We start from the raw sequence: 19,901 nt of genomic DNA, 5'->3' as shown, positions 1-19,901 counted from the left end.
AGATGGCAGTACATATATAAATCTTTTCGCCTTATCTTTCAAAAAAAATAACTGTGATGAACCTTAGCTGAGCAGGCCATCAACAGACACCCAATGGCCCTTGCAGGATGTAAGAGATAGTCCCATCCTTCAACTAACATTGATATCAAAAGCTCTATTTTGTTATCAGAAACATACGGTAATATCCTTGCATTTACTGTCAATCAACCTAATGCCTTATATGAACATAGTCTTTCTAGTTAACTTATCAGTCAGTCGCAAGGTGAATTATGAGATTTGTAGCAATTATAGGGAAGATCATCCATGTAAACTACCGCACAGTCCATCCAATGTCGAATCAACGGCCGCTGATTCATTGGCAGTAACTTTGGGCGATTGATCGTGTTCGAGATCTCTAGATAACAATATCAATCTATATAGGATTGACTGATATTTATCACCAGGTTTATCGCAAATTGTTTGAACAGTCAGTGGTTTTATGGACCAATGTTGGGTTGTGGCCATCATATCAAAAACATGCGTATGATCTAACTGTAGAGTGCAATCGAGCATGGCATGTTTCCATCGAATTCAAATGCAATGCCGTTCCCTAAAAGGACATTAAAGTGGGCGAGACAGATGAAAGTCCATTGAGATGTGGTCAAAGTATGCTATGTCCTATCATCATCGTATAGCTGCCACTTCCTTGCTACTAAAAGTAAGTGGGTCGACCAAAGTACTCAAGAGATGTGCACAAGTGTATACCAATCATCAATCGCCCATTCCCAACTTTATCTCTTTGGTCACCCCAGAGCATAAGCTCAGATCAGGCAGTACATGTACTTATCATATATGATATCTACGCAAAAAGGCAACATTATTGCCAGAACAGACCAACCAATTACCATCTAAAGCCGTCATCCAGTATCAATTTCGTTGTCATTTGTCATCTGAAAAAGTCATTTCCTAGGATAACTAGTCTTATCAGAAAGCTTGTCCGGCTGTCATTAAAGGTATTCTCTGCTTGTCAATCACACATGCATGGGCCATACAATGATAGATTTTGTGATATCGGCAAAGAAGCGATATTGGGAGGACTACTAATCATATTGCCGAAAAGAAAACGATGGAGATATTGATACTGCTCTAACAAATGGAAATAGACAATGGTGAAACTGCGGTTTTGGACAGTGACTTTTCCAGGACAGTCTCCGATTCAATGTCGCTGTAACTACGAGTTTGGGGCCCGAGTTTGGCCGATTATCAAGTATCTGCGGACTGTTCTTTGGCGAATGCTTACGCAGAGACTAAGGTCGACCTTTCATATTCATGTCTTCAAATACATATTACTACATAGCCTTTGACATTTTGTTAATGCCTCACTGACTAGAGGAGATACGGATCGAGTGCCCATCATCAGACCAATTGTCTGGTGCATTAACTGATTGATCCACGCGGCCGCATGTTGGACGGTCATGACCATTTGAAACACATTTGTCCTTCTAAGCTCGGCAATGAACCAATGAATAGCTTCAACAACCGGCGGTGTTGGATACAACGTGACATTGTCCAGGACAGCCTGCCATGTGCCTCACGAATGTCGACCTTTCAAAAAGACCAATAAGGTTGTATGTGGTGTACCCATGTCCATAGATGCTGACACCATGATCAGCTTGACATTTTGTGTATTTATGTCCCAAAGCAATTCAAAGACCTTTCGCTACAGCCATTGCTTGGCTGGGTGAGAGTAGAGGAGATTCAGAGCATTAAGTGCGCATCATCAGACCAATCGTCTGGTGCATTAACTAATTGATCCACGAGGCCGCTGGCCGGATGGTCATGAATTATTAATGCTGTTGTTGACCATTTGAACCCCATTTGCCCTTAAAGCCAATATCAGTTGACACTCACTATTGTTCAAAACACTCAGACTCCGACAGTCAGAAATACAGCAACTGTTACCAATCGATCGTAGTTGCAGCCAATGTAGTATTTTTATTTTGAAGTGTTGCTTGAACATAACATGGTCCACATCTACACAGCTCTGCAGAAATATAAAGACCAGTTGTGACAAGACAAGTCATCCTTCACATTTTTGATAAGCCAGAAAATACATTTAGTCAATAGAAGAAATCGCACTGTCTAACCATTGCATTCTTTTGAAGCTACAAAATCAAATTTGCTCTCATCCCAGATCTGACTACTCAATCTACTACAGAAGAATTCGATTACCGAAAGATTCCAAACTGGAGTCGCCTCTGACGTTAAATCACTACGAGATTTTCCAATGACATGATACCGTTCATTATGTAGTCTGAACGTGGAACACATCTTGGGAAGTGAGGGTGTAAAGCGGCTTGCATTATTTACTCAGTATTGTGAAGGGAAGTGTCTCTCCGTTACACCCTGCTTTGCAAAATGATGTTCGTATGCTGCAGCATTATATCAGGTGCAAGCAGCTGTTGACGTTCGGAAATATAGAATATTCTTTTCGAAAAATTATTATTTCAAAAGTGAAAGAAACACGCCAAAGAAAGAGATATTTGGTATGAAGTAACAAGAACGAAGAAGAGTACGACTGTATTGGATCATCTGTGCAGTGTAGGGGCGGGCAGGGCAACAATCAGAGTGACCAATGGTTTCGAATAAAGGAATCGATAAGGATCTGGTGGTATTGGGCGAGGTTTTGGTGAAATTACAGCAGCTCCCCAGAGCGATGTTTGGTGAGACAAACCAGCACACTGGACGCATAGTGCATTATACAGTGTGAACTGTAGTGTAGAATTCTCTTCCTTCATCAGAATGCAGATCTCATATCAGCCAAACCCCCTGAACCAAGGACCGCCATTTCCGCGAGGACGTCTTACATCATGGTTTTGTGTCACACTTGTTTACTCGAAAAGCATTCCCAAACGCCCAAACCGCCCTTCGTTAACGCCAATGGTAAGCGAATTCCAATCATGTCCTCTCCTAATAGCATGACTTGTAAGCAATGCTAACACCTCATCAGCGTCGGAGCGATACGGTACGAATCTCTGGCCAATTATCCCCGAGATGGCCAGTAACAGCGGCATACAGCCAGTGAATGGACGGACAGTGATGGTAACGTGTATATGAGAATGTTTCGGGAGAGAAACGTGGCAACGTAACCGGTGAAAGACGAACAGTTTACTTGGCATTGTCGCCGTTTGCCACATGGGAATGTTATCTTGTTCACGCGAAAAAAACTTAAGATGAAGCTTTGGCCACTGATCCCCCGAGATGGCCAGTATCGACGGCATACAGCCAGGTGAATAGTCAGTGATGATAATTTGGACGAGTGTATTCGGAGAGAAAGGCGCGAACCGGCAATGGTCGCTGCTGGCAAACATACGTTTTAATCCTTGCTAGCGTACAGTGGCTGGGTACGTTGGCTGGGAAAGGACATCAAATGATTATTTTAGTTTTTAACATAAAACCTTTTTTCCTTACCTCTTCATCGATCGAGATATCTCAGGCGATCGAGATGATCATTTCAATCGCCCGAGATAACAAGATAATCATCTTGATCGCCCGAGATAATATCTCCAGCGATCTGGATATATAATAAGTCAATCAATCGAGATATTTCATGTTAAAAAATCATGTGATGTCCTTTCCCAACCATCGGACATTCGGAACCCTTGATCAAAATGTTCCGATGAGCTGATTCCAAACACTCATGGTGTTACAGCAACCTGTAGAGTACGCAGGTGTAAGAAGAAAAAGATGTTCCAGGCTGCGTCGCTATCATGCTATGCCGGAAATTAATGCAACTTTCCCCCAAGACGTGTTTTCTTATGGTCGTAAGAGGAAACTATTTTTGTCCGAGTTGTCACAATTTTTGTCGCTTGTAAAAGAATTTATTGAAACAATCAGCTAATCTCTAATATTTATGCAGTTGCGTTTTTTTGCACGACATAATGTTTTCCACAATGCAATGTTGGAATTGAGATGATTCCGGCCAAAGACAAAAAACTGCGTTATATGCATACAAAGTGTTTAGTCACAAATTTTGTTAGTCGAAATTTCCGTGGAATGTTCTCATCAGACTCGACCACTCGTGGGTGACAGCACTGTTTGCATGGCGATTTAGAGATTCCACGCGAACCATTATCAGCACTTTGCAGAGTGGCTGAGATGAAAATGCTTCTCGCAGCCGTGCTTGGTCAACTTGTTCAGATGATATTCCAATTGGATATGAATGTGACAGCCTACAAAACATACACGACTAATGGGATTTGTGGCCAGAATATTTATGCCGCGTTTCGTGTGGACGATAGAGGAGCACTGTGATATGCACTGTATTCGTGTACATGCAGATGCATAGGGAGACTGGAAAGACTGTACTGTTATCTACAGTGAATGTTTGTCAAAATAACTGCTGAATTCGCATCAACCCAAGGCAGACTGCCATTAACATGCGAAGCCCATTGAAACTTTATAACGAAATTTAGATTGAAAATTCTTTTCACTACATTTAGATGACGGTCAAGAACGCCTTTTGTCATCTGAACTGATTGGCCCAAAGAACATACTACGGGTGTACTATGACACGGCACTGGTCATCAACGGTCTTAGAAAAAAGGGGTTTGACCTTTTGGGATTCGAGATACAAGTTGGATGGGAACTTGCGTTTCAGAGAGAAAGGTCGTAGCGGGATATGGTTTTATCCGTGCATCATTATTTTGTAACATCATGGCAAGCAATAGGTGCATCGTGTCTCTCGGAACCCTTCACCAAATAGTGCCGATGGACATAACTATATAAGCAGACTCCGAATCTCTCTTGGTGTGAGAGAAAAACCTTTAAACGCATTCAAAAGCTTAAAAAACTTTCTGAGTGTTAATGGGGAACCAAATGGACCGAACATAAGCCTTTGGAATTTCTTCGCATCTATCGCTATTGCTGTAAATAGCCCTCTGGCAGAAAACATAGTCGATACTGTCTAGTTTTTCACATTGCGTTTGGTGTTAGTCTTAGAATACAAGAAACGTGACAGCAATGATCAGTTTTGAATCCAGCCATCTTGATTTCCCCAGAGCTACATTCAAGAAAATTGTAACTTAGCCCGAAGATGGCCGAGAGGTTATCGAGGATGAGTGCTGGCATGATCAAGAGAATATCAAAATATTCTGATGTACATAGACTGATTCTATCATGGGTATTTACTCTACATGATCTCGTGTTGGATATTGAGCTACAGCAGTCCAATATCTTTAAATTAGTGCTTCTGCTATAGTATCCCGCACGTAGCCTCGCCAAAGGGTAAATCTTGATGTCTGGGCCATACCGAAACTAAAAAGGATGATTAACTTGAGTCGCGTAAAGGAGTTAGTATCGGACTCGATGACACAACAGGTACATGAATTTACTTCGTCGTTCGTATAGATTGCGAAATCTGCCAATATATCAGCTTTTTTACCGAGATTGAGTCACCGTTACCGGTTTCTAGAGATGTCAAGAAGGCTGCACTGCGCCCGTCATGCCCGTAGTCGAGATATGGGATCGGGGAACTGTCTCCAGCATGCAATCTTCTCGTTACTGCGTTGGCTCCTGGGGGTTTAGGTGTCACAAATTTAATGTTGCTTAAAAATCAATAGAATTGGATTTCAAGGATGGTATATTTTATTGCAGGAGATTCTACTAGAATAGAAAGCTTGGACGTTGGTAGAATTGGTAAAGATGTAGCCTGGAAAAGGGAGGGAACAGCGATTTTACCTGTTCTAACGAAGGAACCATAATCGAACTGGAGGAGGTAACGCCAAGAACAACGCTCATAATGCTCATGGCATCATCATGATCATGGGCATTGTTAGAATGGCTACGGACAAAACAACCGGGCCAGGACTTTCAAAATAATAAAGTTGCAAAATGGAGAACTTGTCATGGGGAGTGGCTTGGGGGTAACGAGAGGTGGCCATATTTAGAAAATCGAAGTCGGATAACACAAAGGGTTAAGTGTGTCTGACTGTGGACTGGAGCAATTTCTTAAACTATTTTGTGTCTTGCTAATTCCCATCAGAATATCGGGATGTAGCTTGGGGCAAAATCATCCACGGGTCCTCCCGTTGCTATAGAAACGTATCATCAAATGAAGCACTGCTAGTTTCTTGCACAGAAAGTAGTGAATCGATTGATAAAGTAATGGTTTGAAAGACCCGCTGACAGCTGCCTTCTGCTAGCCAATTGATGAAGATCATTAGATTTTTAAAGGCCATGCCGATTTATCGGCGTTGTGCGTTAGTCCTGAACATTAGTCCCCTCCTTAAAAAATCAAGGATGGTTACATGCAGCCGCACAATCCCGATAGATCGGCATGAAAAGGCAGTTCATTTTGTTTAATACATTTCTCATCCTGAGGAAATTAGGGGATAATGTTCGTTTGTGCAGAAGGCCGGAGAAGCCGTGTGGGCATCAGTGTTTTGTATAGGTGTCAAATGAAACAGCCTTAAAGATCTAAGTTGATTTCTTTTGGAAAGTGAGACCTGTTGGAATTTCACCAGTCATACCAGTACCCTTCTGGCAAACGAGCCAGGCTTACGGCTCATCCGCTTATCAGCTGTTCTTTAGAATTTGTATTGAATTTATATCCGATTTTGCATCCCCGCAGCTTACTTTTATTTCAACAAAAAACAACATTCGACAAAAATGGGAAGCAGTCACCCATCCACTTCATGTGTACGCTGCAATAGTATAACGTAATTAAATTGCATAATCCCGGGAACATCGTGCTCATTATTTTGCAAATTAGTCACGTAACGAAGAGAATTAATTCGGAATCGTGTCTTAAAAATGCCTCCATTAGGAGATGGCGGATTAAAGAGATAATTGGATCACCAGATACAGATATGTCACATGAGGCTGAATCGAAGAAATCAATAGCGCAAATGTGCTGTGGCTTAGAGCGAAATCAATCAGACAGATGTTGCAATTCAGGCATAATAGTAATATTCATGCAAAAATCAGTCTGGGATTCAAGGGATTACGTGGAAAACGTGAAAATACTCTGATCTAAGACCGGTCATGAATATCAGATTAGAACAAGTTATTAAACACATGGTTGTTTAATGTCATTCTCTCATAAAAATAAGGGTTTTTGAGGTTTTGAGAAAAACTATGCCCCACCAGAGGTTTGTCAAGGAAATAAAAAAGCTCTTAGAGGGTTTTACAAGCTAAAAACGTCATAGGATTTTTTATTTCTCTGTCCCAGGCGGAATTTAAACTGTCCTTTCCGTTTTTTCTGCCAACACAAGTATATATGCACCATGGAGATGTTTTACAACGAAGTGAAAAATACTTAGGGGTATTTCATTTGACCGAAAAAAACATCTATTGGTGATTTTGCGAAAACCATTGAAGGTTTTCAAAAGTCTTTTATTTTGAATAGTGAAGGCAAATCATTCGGATGATGAGCCAACCTATCATCGTTTACAGCAAAATATAATTACCCCTCTCCCTCGAAGTTGATGTTCGTCACATTTTACACTCTTATACGAGATGTCACACTTTGATTAATTAACTTTCTAATCTGCAAGGCAATTTGCCGAAAGGTTCATAAACTCTTAAACTAATGGAAACATGGCTGCTCACAGAATGAAGAGCCAGGAAGGCTGTGTTGGTTGGATTTAGAGAACACGTTATCGTCCTGCATCACCCCGGCTTGAATAAAAAAAATCACGGGGAGGAAGTTTCTTGTGATCAAGATGAAACATGAAATGCTTACAACCGTACTTAACCATGTTCTTAGGCGTTGCGTAAACTACAAATATGCCTTATTACGGTTGTGATCCTGCCGACCAAAAGGAACCAACTGCTTTTTTTACCTTATTTTCAAAACAATTTCTGTCTCAAAAATTAGGCCTGTAATTTTATATACATACCAGTACAAAGGGACACAGGTGACATGGTCGGCCATACGAAATATGGTGCAACAGAAAAAACGCTTTAAACTAGATCGATATCGGACGCCTAAACTAAATGTATACCATAATCATTTATAACCACTTACCAATGAAAACCATTACAAATGTTAAAATCCTGGTGATATTATATTCCAAAGTGATGGATGTGAAGTAAATTCCATAGAAATAATGACACGAAACCCAAATGGATATTCCACGGTCGAATGCACCCTGTATGCACTCGCTCCTCTATCTGCCGTCGCCGTTATCACTAGCGACACGTAAGTCCTTCATCAGTGGTTGCTGAGGCAGTAAATGAATCACCAAGCATGCTAAGAGCTCGGCTAAAATCTTATCTGTGTGCACCAGGTGGAGTGACCTCGATCGGTGACGAAGTGGTTTATGTTTGAATTTCACAGTCCTTCATGAAGATAGTGACACCTCGTGATCCGAGGTTTATTGTTTGATGAGTACAGTACTTTCTAAAGATAGTGACACCTCATGGTCTGAGGTGCAGTGCTTTCTAAAGATAGTGACACCCCATGATCTGAGGTGCACAGTGCTTTCTAAAGATAGTGACACCCCATGGTCTGAGGTGCAGTGCTTTCTTAAGATAGTGACACCTCGTGGTTTGAGGTGCACAGTGCTTTCTAAAGATAGTGACACCCCATGGTCTGAGGTGCACAGTGCTTTCTAAAGATAGTGACACCTCGTGGTTTGAGGTGCATAGTGCTTTCTAAAGATAGTGACACCTTATGGTCCAAGGTGCACAGTGCTTTGTGAAGATATATAGTTACACCTCATGGTCCGTGGTTTATTGTTTGATGAGCACAGTGCCTTATGAAGATAGTGACACTTCCATGTTAATTGTTTTATGAACGAAGTGCTTTATAAGGGTAGTGACACTTCGTGCTGGGAACATTCAGGAAGCTTTGATATCGCGATCGCTATGTCCTTCTCCACAAAGTAATATCATCGTGCTCAAAATGATACAAGGATTGACCTGGTTCTTCTTCGTCCTCGAGTAAAATGCATGGTAGTTATTACACACCAAACGTGCTCCAAGAACAAGCGTCATGATAACTTTATAATACGTACAATTTTCTCTGGGAAGTTATGGTGCAGACTTACTTTAAAGCCCGTGATTCCTGCAGATATTTTGCTCGCGCCTCCAAGATAAAACGTTTTACCTGGCGCCCCCGGTCATGAGTTCAGCACTGACACTTTGGTCCGTCATTCGCCTAGAATCACTTCAAGTATATGGTTCAGAGTGAAATCGGATGGCCCTTCTTGGGATTGGGAGCTATTTTGACATTACAATACGGCATCGGTTTCTGAATAGATAGAACCTTAGAGAAGATTTCTCTAAGATGATACGGTTGTATGGTATAATGAGTGTTATCATATCGACACTGAAACGACGGCATGCCTTGCATCGTTCGCAATGGTCAGTGGAAAGTCTTACGGGACAGAAGAGTCCATTTACCATTTTCGTTGTTATGTAGGGTGGTCAATAACAAGTCTATTGTCCACAGTGAAATAAGAACCATCCTAACCCTTTGGTCTCTGTTGATTTAAATACTTGCAAAACAGGCCCGGAGTCGGGCAATGTTCTACTTTTCTGGAGAAAGGGTGTGATATCCACCTTGTTCCCGCAGTCGTCACGTAGCAAACCATTAGCAGTTGCCGCAGTTATATCGGACGTAATCATATCAAACAGCAGGGTTTTATTGAATTACTGATAGCGAATATATAATCGTTACATGTCGGTAGGGCAGCATTATCGTCGCGAAGGGCTGCGGCATCATATTAGGTGGATGAAATAAATTTCACATGAATCAGGGAAAGAGCGACCAAGCTGAATAATAAATCATTGGAGAAAATCCAATGCGGACAAACGTTTCAATAGTTTCCATGATGAACTTGTTGGATTTTAATACAGCACAAACTTCATCATACACTGAAGCTCTCTACCTAAACAATTTCCCAACTCGTTCATTCAGGGGGTAATACAATATCTCTTTTCTATCTGCTGAGCAAATGTATAGTATCAAACAGAAAAAGAACACCCCAGAGTTCAAAACACGCGCGCTTTCCTCGATCAGCGCATCACATTTGGTTTTATCAGCAGTAGTCAGTAAGCTGAAGCCTCAAAATTTTGGTCCGCTAAACATGTTTATTTATGCAGAACTGCTACTTAAAACATAGTTGTCAGGAGTCGGTGTATATGAATCCGCCTGTTGACACCCCGCTACAATAAACTACTCACATTTTATTCCCAGCCTCACCCGAAATCCGCTGTATTTGACGTTCTCCAATGCCAACTATCCACACCTATCCGATCCGACTGATTAGTAAATAGTTGTGGAAGCACTATCGTGACTATCGATGCAGTATTCGAAAACAATACAGAAATCAAGATGAACTGGTGGTTGGCTGACTAAACAAGGTTCAGAGTGGTGGGGCAGTAGGGCAACGATATAGCCTAATGGACGTCACACCACATCATTATGTCGATGGCACCTGATGTTCGGATCTGGGTCACACGCAATACAATTTTCGATAAAGTCATCCGAGTAGTCAATATGAGACCGGAATCTTAAAGTACATGTACATACTCAGTGTAGCGTTGGTGTGCAACGTCTCCTCAAATTGTCATGGGGAGCCATCGGCGTTGTGCGCATCCCTTCTTAGGATTGACGTACACCGCCGCTTGAACTTTCGTGCGAGACTGAATCAGAGATGGAATATAATCATAATTCACTTATGATTCAAAAACTACAACGATCACACCAGTTATAGGCCTATCGGTTGCAGCAAGAATTAAGACAAGCCTATACATGACTGTTTAGCCTATACGTTTTTCTTTTTATTCACAGGGAAACGGAGTCCAAATTGACTGCCACGATCGACAGGCGATGATGATTTCGAAATGATTGGCTATTCGAATGTGCTATTCTGATCACATCACCCGCGATATCCACCGTGGTAATGAGAATAGCTGTAGGTTGGCTGGTCCCGGATGACGACGTACTCCCTCCTCCGTCTCTTGCCTGCCCAGTAACAGCAGCTACAGCAGGCACACAGCAGCATCACTATGGCACAAAGGATGAACAGCATGGCTAAGATCAGGAGTGCTATTGCCCACGGTCTGAAAATACCAAACCAAAATTGTGATGAAAATAAAAAGATGTTTTCAAATGTATACTGTTATGAATAAAAAAAGGTGTGTTTCGAACACGGCACCAGGCCTGCCCCAAAAACACGAGCCCTATCAAAATGATAAAGCTTTGGCCAACTGAAATCTTCGCGCTAAAATTTCTCCACCATTCAATAACCAAAGGTATCTATTATAGAAATTGCCCTTAGATACCTTTCATAAAGACATTTATCAACAACGTTTAAAAGAACTTTCCTATCAGGTATTGGCAAGCTATTTTTTGGAACATAAGGGCGAGACGCTATTTCCAGGGTTGGGTGTGACTTGTGATCGTCGGTTAAAATGGATGCCGATCAACCGGATTCGTGCGTATATCCATATGAGACTTTAGGATTGGCGTTCACCGCCGGTAACTGAAAAATATATGCCAAAACTTACTGCATTTTGCCCAAGTCAACTGCTGGTGCTTCGGGTTTGCAACAGGCCAACTTTCGGCCATTCATACAACATTCCGTGTAGTCGTCTCCGTAGTACCGACTGGGACACGAAAGGCCTGAAGGGAGAGATGATGGGAGGTTAACTCAGCAGAAAAACACAAATTCCCCCAAAAATCTGAAAGAAAACAAATCTGTCTCGCGCTCTAACATGCCCAGGAGTCAATTTGGCTAAGAGATGCACACACTTACACTGCGCGGGAGATAACGTGTAATGCCGGTGATAAGGTTCACATGACTTTGACTTACCTGATCCACAGTATTGTTTTTCGTGGCTGTCATCATCATGTTCTTCGCTGCTATGTTTGTTTCCCCAGTCTATCCAAGACGATCCTCCATTCGATACTGAAAGAGAACAATAATAAAAAGGCTGTTGTCTTTATTTCACGAAACAATGGCACTCAAATTTAGATAAGTTCTCCGGCGGTGCAAAAGTCTATCCAAAGAAAGTGAGGATCGCGTTTGTCCCAACACCATCCTTTGACGGTAGTTTTCATACTTTCGTGAGGTTCCTGAATGCATTTGTTCCACAAGAAGTATAGTGCTCGTGGTTGCGAGGATGCAAGAAGCTACCATATAGACGTTTGCAAGTACATGTATAAGTGTAGCCTACACTTAAATCTTGGAGCTTGAACCATAAAATGTTTTTATCAAACATCAGCAAAAAAGCATTGAAAGTGGCTTTTGCCGAAAAACGTGTTTTTCCATATTGTTATTGCCCCGTAGCCTCCACCCTATTGCTGCGCTTTGTCTGGACGCTGGGCAATGTCAATACATTGAGGATCAAGACGTGCTTGGGAAAAAATTCGGTTTTTCTGCCCCCCCTCCCCACCCCCCAAAGACGAAAAGGTACGGCTCTTGTCATCTTACCTGAGAAGGTCGTTAAGAGAAATAATCCAATGAGTAACCGAACCGATGAGGAGAGAGACATTGTCCTTATATCACAGATGTGCTTCACTAGTCACGGGACGGAACCAGACAGGGCTGCCCCCAACACGAATGATAGTGTAGAGATATGTATATATATGTCGAGAAAATCGGGCAACTGCACTTGTCACCATTGATGTCCTGAACAACTTAATGTAGTTTTCTGTGACTGATACACCTTGATATGTCAGTCTGCAGCGCCATACGAATAAATATGGATGTCAAGCAGTTGGTTATTAGTCACCTTGAGTCACAATGTGCATGGACTATAGGGCTAAAACAATTGAAGTAAGCCTACGAGGTCAAGTGGTGAGTGATGGATATCATATCGGGGTCATCGTCATCGTCGAAATCTGCTGATCAATATGTAAACACTAACACTCGTCATGAGTTGAAAACTTGAGGCGTAGCGGTCACGAACTTCGCTTTCTAGCCAAGTGCTGAATCTGGGTGAAATGCATATCATCAAAAATGTTTAGGTGAGAAGGAACAGGACGATAATCCGACAGAGTTAAATATAATGTAGTGAAAGTAACATCGTTCACCGATATACACGTACCTTCCTGAAAGCGAGGAGTCTAAGACCATCACATATTATATAGAGACATATGGAGACTAAAGACGTGTACATCTGGGCTGAGTTGTTCAAAACCATGTTAGCTTTAACGGCGCCGTTAATTCTAAACGTGAACATTTTAATGGAGAAAAGAGATAACGTCCTTAAGGATACTTAACGTAACGGTTCGGGATAACGTGACTCTTGTGCTTTTGAACAACTGGGCCCAGGTGGACAAATATTACTGCCATTCCCCGTTACTCTGCGTAAGGCCCCTCATTCAGCCCGAATGGCATAGACATCTGTCAAAACACTGTTGATATTAAACATGCAATTGAATACTGCCGCTTCTTCAATGGCTCATTATGAAACTAGGTTAGGCAAAGAACCAGACCAATACCTCGATACCAACTGACACGTGTCAAAATGGAGGCACTTCTCGTGTTCGTAGAGTTCTCCTTGGCGATATTACTCTGCTTTGTAGCCATACACTGGTACTTTCGGAGGAAACCGACGCCAATATCGGTATGTAAGGAACCACAAGCTGCGTATGACTACATCATTGGTAAGCACTTTTTTGCAGGTCTGCTACTCAGCGACAATATGTCGCCGACAAGAGGAGCTAAGAATAGATGGCGCCGCCGAGACTATGCATTGGCAGCGGCCTTCATTTAAATAACGCTTCCAACTGGCGCGCAGACACAAATACAGGTTCAGAAGGTGCATCCTGAGATTCAGGTTGTTTTCACTCCTTCGACATTACGTTTGAAATATCGAGAGGCACAGGCGTCGGGCCTAATAAATGCCTGCCTTTGCAGTTACATTATGGCCTACTCATTTTGTCTCCTCAAAACAGAATATCCTCCTCCACCATTTCAGTCGGTTCAGGTTCGTCCGGCAGCGTGGTAGCCTGTCGTTTGGCAGAGGACCACTCAGTAACAGTCTTAGTGCTAGAAGCTGGTGACTTGGACACCAAATATGAGGATGTCATCGTGCCGAGGAATAGTCTAGCACTGTGGGACCATCCAGAAGCAGACTGGGGCTATCTCACAACACCCCAGAAATCGTCATGTCTTTTGTATAAACAAAATGTAAGTTTCGTTACTTACATGTAGCATGTATCAATTTAGATCACTATTTTACATGAATATTGCTACCCATCCCCATCCCCATCTTCCTGAGCGTTATGTCCTATTGCTGGAATTGACAACGATCCCACCTGTGAAGAATTAAGTACGGGGGCCCGCGTTCAAGTACATTTGTTAACATGAGTCCGGCTGGTAAATAAGAACATTGTCATGTACAATGTAGTCCGATAAGTACATGTATACATGCCATGCGATGAAAATTGGTCTGTAGCCTATATAGTGTTTTCAATCGGTTTACCTAGTAACATCCTGAAATTATCATCACTTTCTTCTTCACCGGTAGCAATTCCATTACGCACGGGGCAGGATGCTGGGTGGCTGTAGTTCCATGAATAGTCTGGCTTATGTCCGAGGAAATCGAGATGATTACGACAGCTGGGCAAGGAATGGCTGCGATGGATGGAGCTATGATGACGTCCTACCATACTTTAAAAAGTCAGAGACGACAACTGATGACGAGCTTCTTCAGTCTGGTAGGTCAAACGTGGATGACTTGAGAACGAACGCTTCTTTAGTCTGGTACATGTAGGTCATATAACAGGGATGACTTGAGAACGGAAACTTCTTCAGTCTGATTGGTCATATAACAGGAATGACATGAGAACGGAAGCTTTTTCAGTCTAGTAGGTCAAATTACAGGGTTGACTTGAGAATGGAAGCTTCTTCAGTCTAGTAGGACATATAACAGGGATGACTTGAGAAGGGAGGCTTTTTGGTAGGTCAAACATGGATGACTTGAGATCAAGGGAAGTGTTTTTATTCTAGTAGTTCAAAAATGGATGACTTAAGAATGGGAGCTTCTTCAGACTAATGGGTCACATAACAGAAATGGCATTGGTTGGACCGCTCCGTTGACTCATGAATTGATATGATTTCTATAATTGTTTCTGGTTGTCAATTATTAGACTGTTACCTTTTGTTGAACCAAGTATCTGATTCTTGATGATATGATATCGGCAAATATTGCTTACACCATTATAAAGTTATTTCGGTAAATTGTCTTTAACTTGCTTAAATGATGGAACTGTGTTCGAGGAAAGTAGTAATGATGGATAATTTGAATTTTTTGTAGGCTTCCATGGTGGCGACGGCCCACTTTATGTCAGCGCACGTGATGTTGATGACTGTGCGATATCACAAACGTTTGCCGCGGGAATGGAGGAGTTGGGGTATGGAACTAACTGTATTAACGGCGACAAGCAGTTAGGTAAGTCTGCATTGTCAGTTTATCAGGTATATATAGTTTCTTCTCAAAACCTGGAATGTGGTCTGGTCTGATCGGATTTGGTCGGATTTGGTTTGGTACAGTGTAAACAGCCTTATTGAAAAAATCACTTTTTTCTCTCTCTAGGGTACATGTTCATGCAAGAAAACATTAAGGACGGGGAGAGATGGAGCTGCGTGGACGCATACCTCAAGCCAGCAGTTCTAAAGGGGAATGTTGATGTCGTGACGAACGCCCGGGTTACTAAGGTCGGTGACAACTGTGTCCTGTCCAGTTCCTTTCGAAATACTAAGATCTAACTTTGCGTCACTATCATCCTGGCGTTGTCTCTTCCGGCTTAGTCCAATTGACTACAAGCTAAGATAACGCCAACGAAAGATTAACGTTTGTCAATGCAAAGGGTATTGAGATGGTTAAATTGCGGCTTTGAAGACTAGAGCCAACAGCGTTAACATTTTTCCTTTTCAGATTGAAATTGAAGATGGTAAAGCCACAGGAGTTAAGTATGTTGATGGGACGGACACATCATGCTTCGTTCGTGCGAAGAAGGAAGTGATACTGTCAGCAGGGGCGTTCGCGTCACCGCAGATTCTGATGTTGTCGGGAATTGGTCACAGGGAACATCTTGAAGAATTGGGGGTAATGTTTTGACGAATTTTACTTCATCTAGGCATATTGGAATCACGTTGCATTTGTTCAACCAACCATTTTTAATATAGTATAAGCTTATATATCGAAACCTGTCCTTAGACTGGGATGGGTCATTGTACTCTGAGTATGCGAGTTGTCTAATTCATCACACCATTCTTTTGGTTCGTAACTGGCTCAGTGTGTCAAAGTATAATGACACCGTTGCTTTTTTCGCCATGTATGCCAATCAAAATATCTGCTGAAGGTTTTGCCTATGGCTTTTACACTCTCCTTTGTGTTCAAATTCAACCCCAATACCCAGTTATTTTAAATAGACTTCTGAAGTCGATAGTGAGTGATTCATTGACTCCCCTATCATGATATGATTCAGATTCCTGTTGTGGCTGACCTGCCTGTTGGTGATAACCTTGTAGACCATGTCGGCATCTTCGGGCCAGATTTCCTCCTAGACAAGCCCATTACTTCTACAGTGGCCAAACCTAATTCCACAATGGAAAAGATGGCTTATAAACTATTCAGGCGAGGTAGGGGCTTTTTGCCGAAAGTATTCAGACAAATATTCCACACAAGTGTAGATTTTCTTGCAGTTGCCACGGTGATATGGGGAGCCTCACGAAATACTGATGGTTGTCACTGGTTCTTAACGAGACATTTCCCTCCACGTGAACATATGTGTGAATTCAATAATATCAGCACATTTTTGACAGATATTCTAAGGATTGCGTCTTCCGTTTCCCACTTGGCACCAAGCCTTAACTGGAATCTTTGCATGGGCTTTGTCGAAGAGAGATTAGGCAGTACCTTTACGGGAAGGGAGAATGGAAATCCCAATTTGCAGTGTCTGGTCCGTAACAAATTCATGGGAAACACCCTCAAAGGAACAATGCTTGGATATATTAGCTAGGTGTCTTTTCTTGTGTGTCTTACAGGGCGCTACGCCTCGACTGGAGTCCAAGGCATGGGATTCGTCAAAGGAGGAACGGGCAATATGTATAAGGGTCGAGAGACAGGGAATCCCGACTTGCAGTTTGTGTTGCTCGACTCCCTAATGGGAAACGACCCCGATTTTGGAGAGCTCATGGAGAAGAGCATGAACATTTCAAGCGGAGTAAGTGTCATTCCAACGAATTAAACTTCAGCGAACATGCTCTGCCTTTTTCCATTCTTGTTTCATCCTTTGATAATTGGCCAAGAAATCAGTCTCCCGATGTGTGAGAAGTCTGCATGAATCCCAGAGTCAAATTTTTACCGTGTAATGTTTATGCACCGTCTGTCATATTGATATTAGTTATGTAGAACAATCTATGATTAAAAATGAGAGACAAGTGATGTAATTGTCCTTTGGATCTAGTCAGGAATTATTGAATGGCGTAGGTGCACTACCGTCAATGCAAGCCAGATTAACTTGGACAAGATCACAAATGCGCATCTTTTCTTTTGCAGACGTTAACAGATTATTTTGCCGACAGGGCGGGTAGGCATGGCGTGTCTCTTCTCAGCTGCCTACTCAAGCCCAAAAGTAGAGGCACCGTTCGATTGCGGAGTTCAGACCCACTTGATTTACCACTTATTGATCCGAAGTGGTTGGAGGAGGACCGGGATGTGGATGTGCTGGTCAAAGGTAAGCTAAAAAAATATGTTGCCGCCCCATGCAAATCTTGCAAGGAAGTTGGTCGATGGTGTCTAATCAGGTTTGTCGAGTCCTGGTAGAAATGACCAAGTGGGTCAATCAAGCTCAACCTACCAAATTAGCTCAGTCATCTGGCCAAATTCTAAGTTCATAAACTGACAAATTTTGACTTCAAAGTTTGTCAACAGACCAAGGAGTTTGTTCACCAGCAGTTGACCAACCTTGAATTGGACAACTTACCATTTATTTACTAAGTTATGTGCTCAGTGGAGGCTTCAACCATTGTACCTTTTTTCAGGTCTGCAGGAGATAACCGAGCTGGCAGACACCGAGGCCCTGGCCGAATTTGGTTTGAGCATTCTTAAATCAAAACCTGCAGTGTGTTCGAACCTTGAGTGGGGCAGTACAGAATACTGGGAGAAATACATTCGTAACATCACCTTCCATCTCTGTCACGTGGTAGGAACTTGTAAGATGGGACCAGAAGATGATCCGACCACTGTTGTGGACTCGGAATTGAGGTGCGCTATGTGACAGTTAACTGTTGTATTTGCGCATTAAACTTAGTGCTGCGTTTCTTTCATTTTAACAGGCTTTTTCGTGGCGGTGGCAAGGCCGGTCCATTCATAAAATATTGGTGAAGTTGTATAAATTAAGGAAGGATCGAGATGAGCAAACTGTGATATCACTAGTCGTTGATTAAAGAGAGGTTCCTAGGCAAGTCAGACTCATTTCTCCGATGTGTCTTTTTCAGAGTCCACGGTATCGAAGGCCTTCGCGTGGTTGATGCCTCCATCATGCCTGACTCTCTTTGTGCGAACACTCATGCGACCTGTGTCATGATTGGAGAAAAAGCTGCAGATTTGATTAAAGGCGCATACTTCTCTTAAACAACTTCCATGAACATAGCGCTTCTGCCAAGTTTCTTCGTGTACTTTGCCATACGGTATTCGTTCTTTATAGAGCGAGCGTACATTCTTGGACTTCCTAACATTTCTGTATTGATAAAGCACACAGTCCGTTATCTCAGACTTTCGTTTATAATCTGGACGATCGCTTTATAATCAAAGAACAGTTTTGATATCTAAGAATCTCATCTATATAGTGTATACTCTACCAGAACGACAATGAATAAAGCACACAGCTATCTTTTTGTCCATCGTCTTTACGGATAAGTGATTGCATTGGGCCTCATTCAAGATCGTCCAAGACTGTCCTGAATGAATGCAGATATTCCTCGGACTTTCCTGGGCGGCCTTCGATGATATATCGTTGCTCATGCCGAGAACTATTTTTACCAGGCTCACAAGATCTCTGTACTATATATCCGTGATGGATAACCGACTAATTGTATTGACGGCGACTGTGCCGCGCTCATCCGGATACGCCGGGGGTGGGAGCACTCCCTTATGGCGCCCATACGGATATTCCATTTTCTGCCGAATGTAAAGATGTTTAGCACAGTCTAAACATCACCCATATCCATCCATATATTTCTTCGTATCATTTGATTTTATCCACTGCTGTGTCTTAAATCCTCTGAATCATATCGCAAAACGGCACAATCAAGAACAAAATAAGAGCGGGTAGAGATGGAGCTACGTGGACGGATACCTCAAGCCATCAGTCCTTAAAGGGAATGTTGATGCCGTGACGAACGCTCTAGTTACTAAGGTTGGTGAACACTCGATTCCATTCGAATTTCGAAATATAACTTATATTAGCGTCACTGTCATCCTGGCGTTGTCTTTTTCAGTTTAATCGAATAGACTACACGTCAAGAAAAAGTTGACGCCAATTTAGTGAAGATTTTTTTTTCTAAGTCGGCACTGCACACTAAGATAGGGATGCCTTGCCCGAGAGGGTATAAGAGACGTTTTCAAGACTGAATAAGGCGTGCTACCATCAAACATTCGATTTTCGTTTTCAGGCTAAAATGGAAGACATGAGTCAAAAGAATAGCCACAGGAGACAAGTACATGTATGTTGAAGGGGCGGACACATGCCTACCAGAATCTGTTCCCATTTTTCATTAGATTGAGCTGTCTCTTACAGAGTCCGCGGTATCCAATGCATCACCGTGATCAATGCCTCCAGAACATGTAAAGTATTTCTGTTGAGGTTCCTTTTCTTCTTCACAAAATTCATCATTTACTCTTTATTGTAAACTTTTTGAGACAAAACTGCTTTAAAACCAAAGAACACTTCG

General features: G+C 42.2%; 3 protein-coding genes across 11 annotated transcripts in view; 1 reads left to right on the top strand and 2 right to left on the bottom strand.

The window, feature by feature from the left end:
- Window positions 1-8,324, bottom strand: part of LOC135487389 (glutamate receptor ionotropic, kainate 2-like) — a 45,701-nt gene extending 37,377 nt beyond the window's left edge. For 3 of the 9 annotated variants that reach the window (XM_064770979.1, XM_064770988.1, XM_064770987.1), the window contains exon 1: window positions 8,009-8,323. The gene's annotated coding sequence lies outside the window, so the exon portion shown is untranslated. Of the gene's footprint in view, window positions 1-8,008 lie in introns of all 9 variants that reach the window. The other 6 variants (XM_064770986.1, XM_064770984.1, XM_064770985.1 and 3 more) reach the window with 3 other exon arrangements.
- A 1,287-nt stretch (window positions 8,325-9,611) lies between these two features.
- Window positions 9,612-12,747, bottom strand: LOC135488011 (uncharacterized). Its single transcript, XM_064772369.1, has 4 exons — window positions 12,426-12,747; window positions 11,805-11,900; window positions 11,500-11,614; window positions 9,612-11,052 (listed from the first exon to the last, which is right to left on the bottom strand). Exons 1-4 carry the CDS (start codon window positions 12,484-12,486, stop codon window positions 10,869-10,871), a joined length of 456 nt encoding a protein of 151 aa, XP_064628439.1. The 5' UTR covers window positions 12,487-12,747; the 3' UTR covers window positions 9,612-10,868.
- Window positions 12,748-13,444: 697 nt separating this feature from the next.
- LOC135488474 (glucose dehydrogenase [FAD, quinone]-like) lies at window positions 13,445-18,849 on the top strand. Its single transcript, XM_064773101.1, has 11 exons — window positions 13,445-13,603; window positions 13,918-14,129; window positions 14,470-14,659; window positions 15,259-15,393; window positions 15,538-15,659; window positions 15,880-16,050; window positions 16,433-16,586; window positions 16,992-17,170; window positions 17,506-17,683; window positions 17,991-18,213; window positions 18,447-18,849. The coding sequence occupies exons 1-11, from the start codon at window positions 13,465-13,467 to the stop codon at window positions 18,580-18,582; spliced, it is 1,839 nt and encodes a 612-aa protein (XP_064629171.1). The 5' UTR covers window positions 13,445-13,464; the 3' UTR covers window positions 18,583-18,849.
- The last annotated feature ends 1,052 nt before the right edge of the window (window positions 18,850-19,901 follow it).

Source organism: Lineus longissimus, chromosome 5 (assembly GCF_910592395.1).
Source record: "Lineus longissimus chromosome 5, tnLinLong1.2, whole genome shotgun sequence".
Taxonomy (NCBI): Eukaryota; Metazoa; Nemertea; class Pilidiophora; order Heteronemertea; family Lineidae; genus Lineus; species Lineus longissimus.
This window is presented reverse-complemented; position numbering and strand designations above follow the sequence as displayed.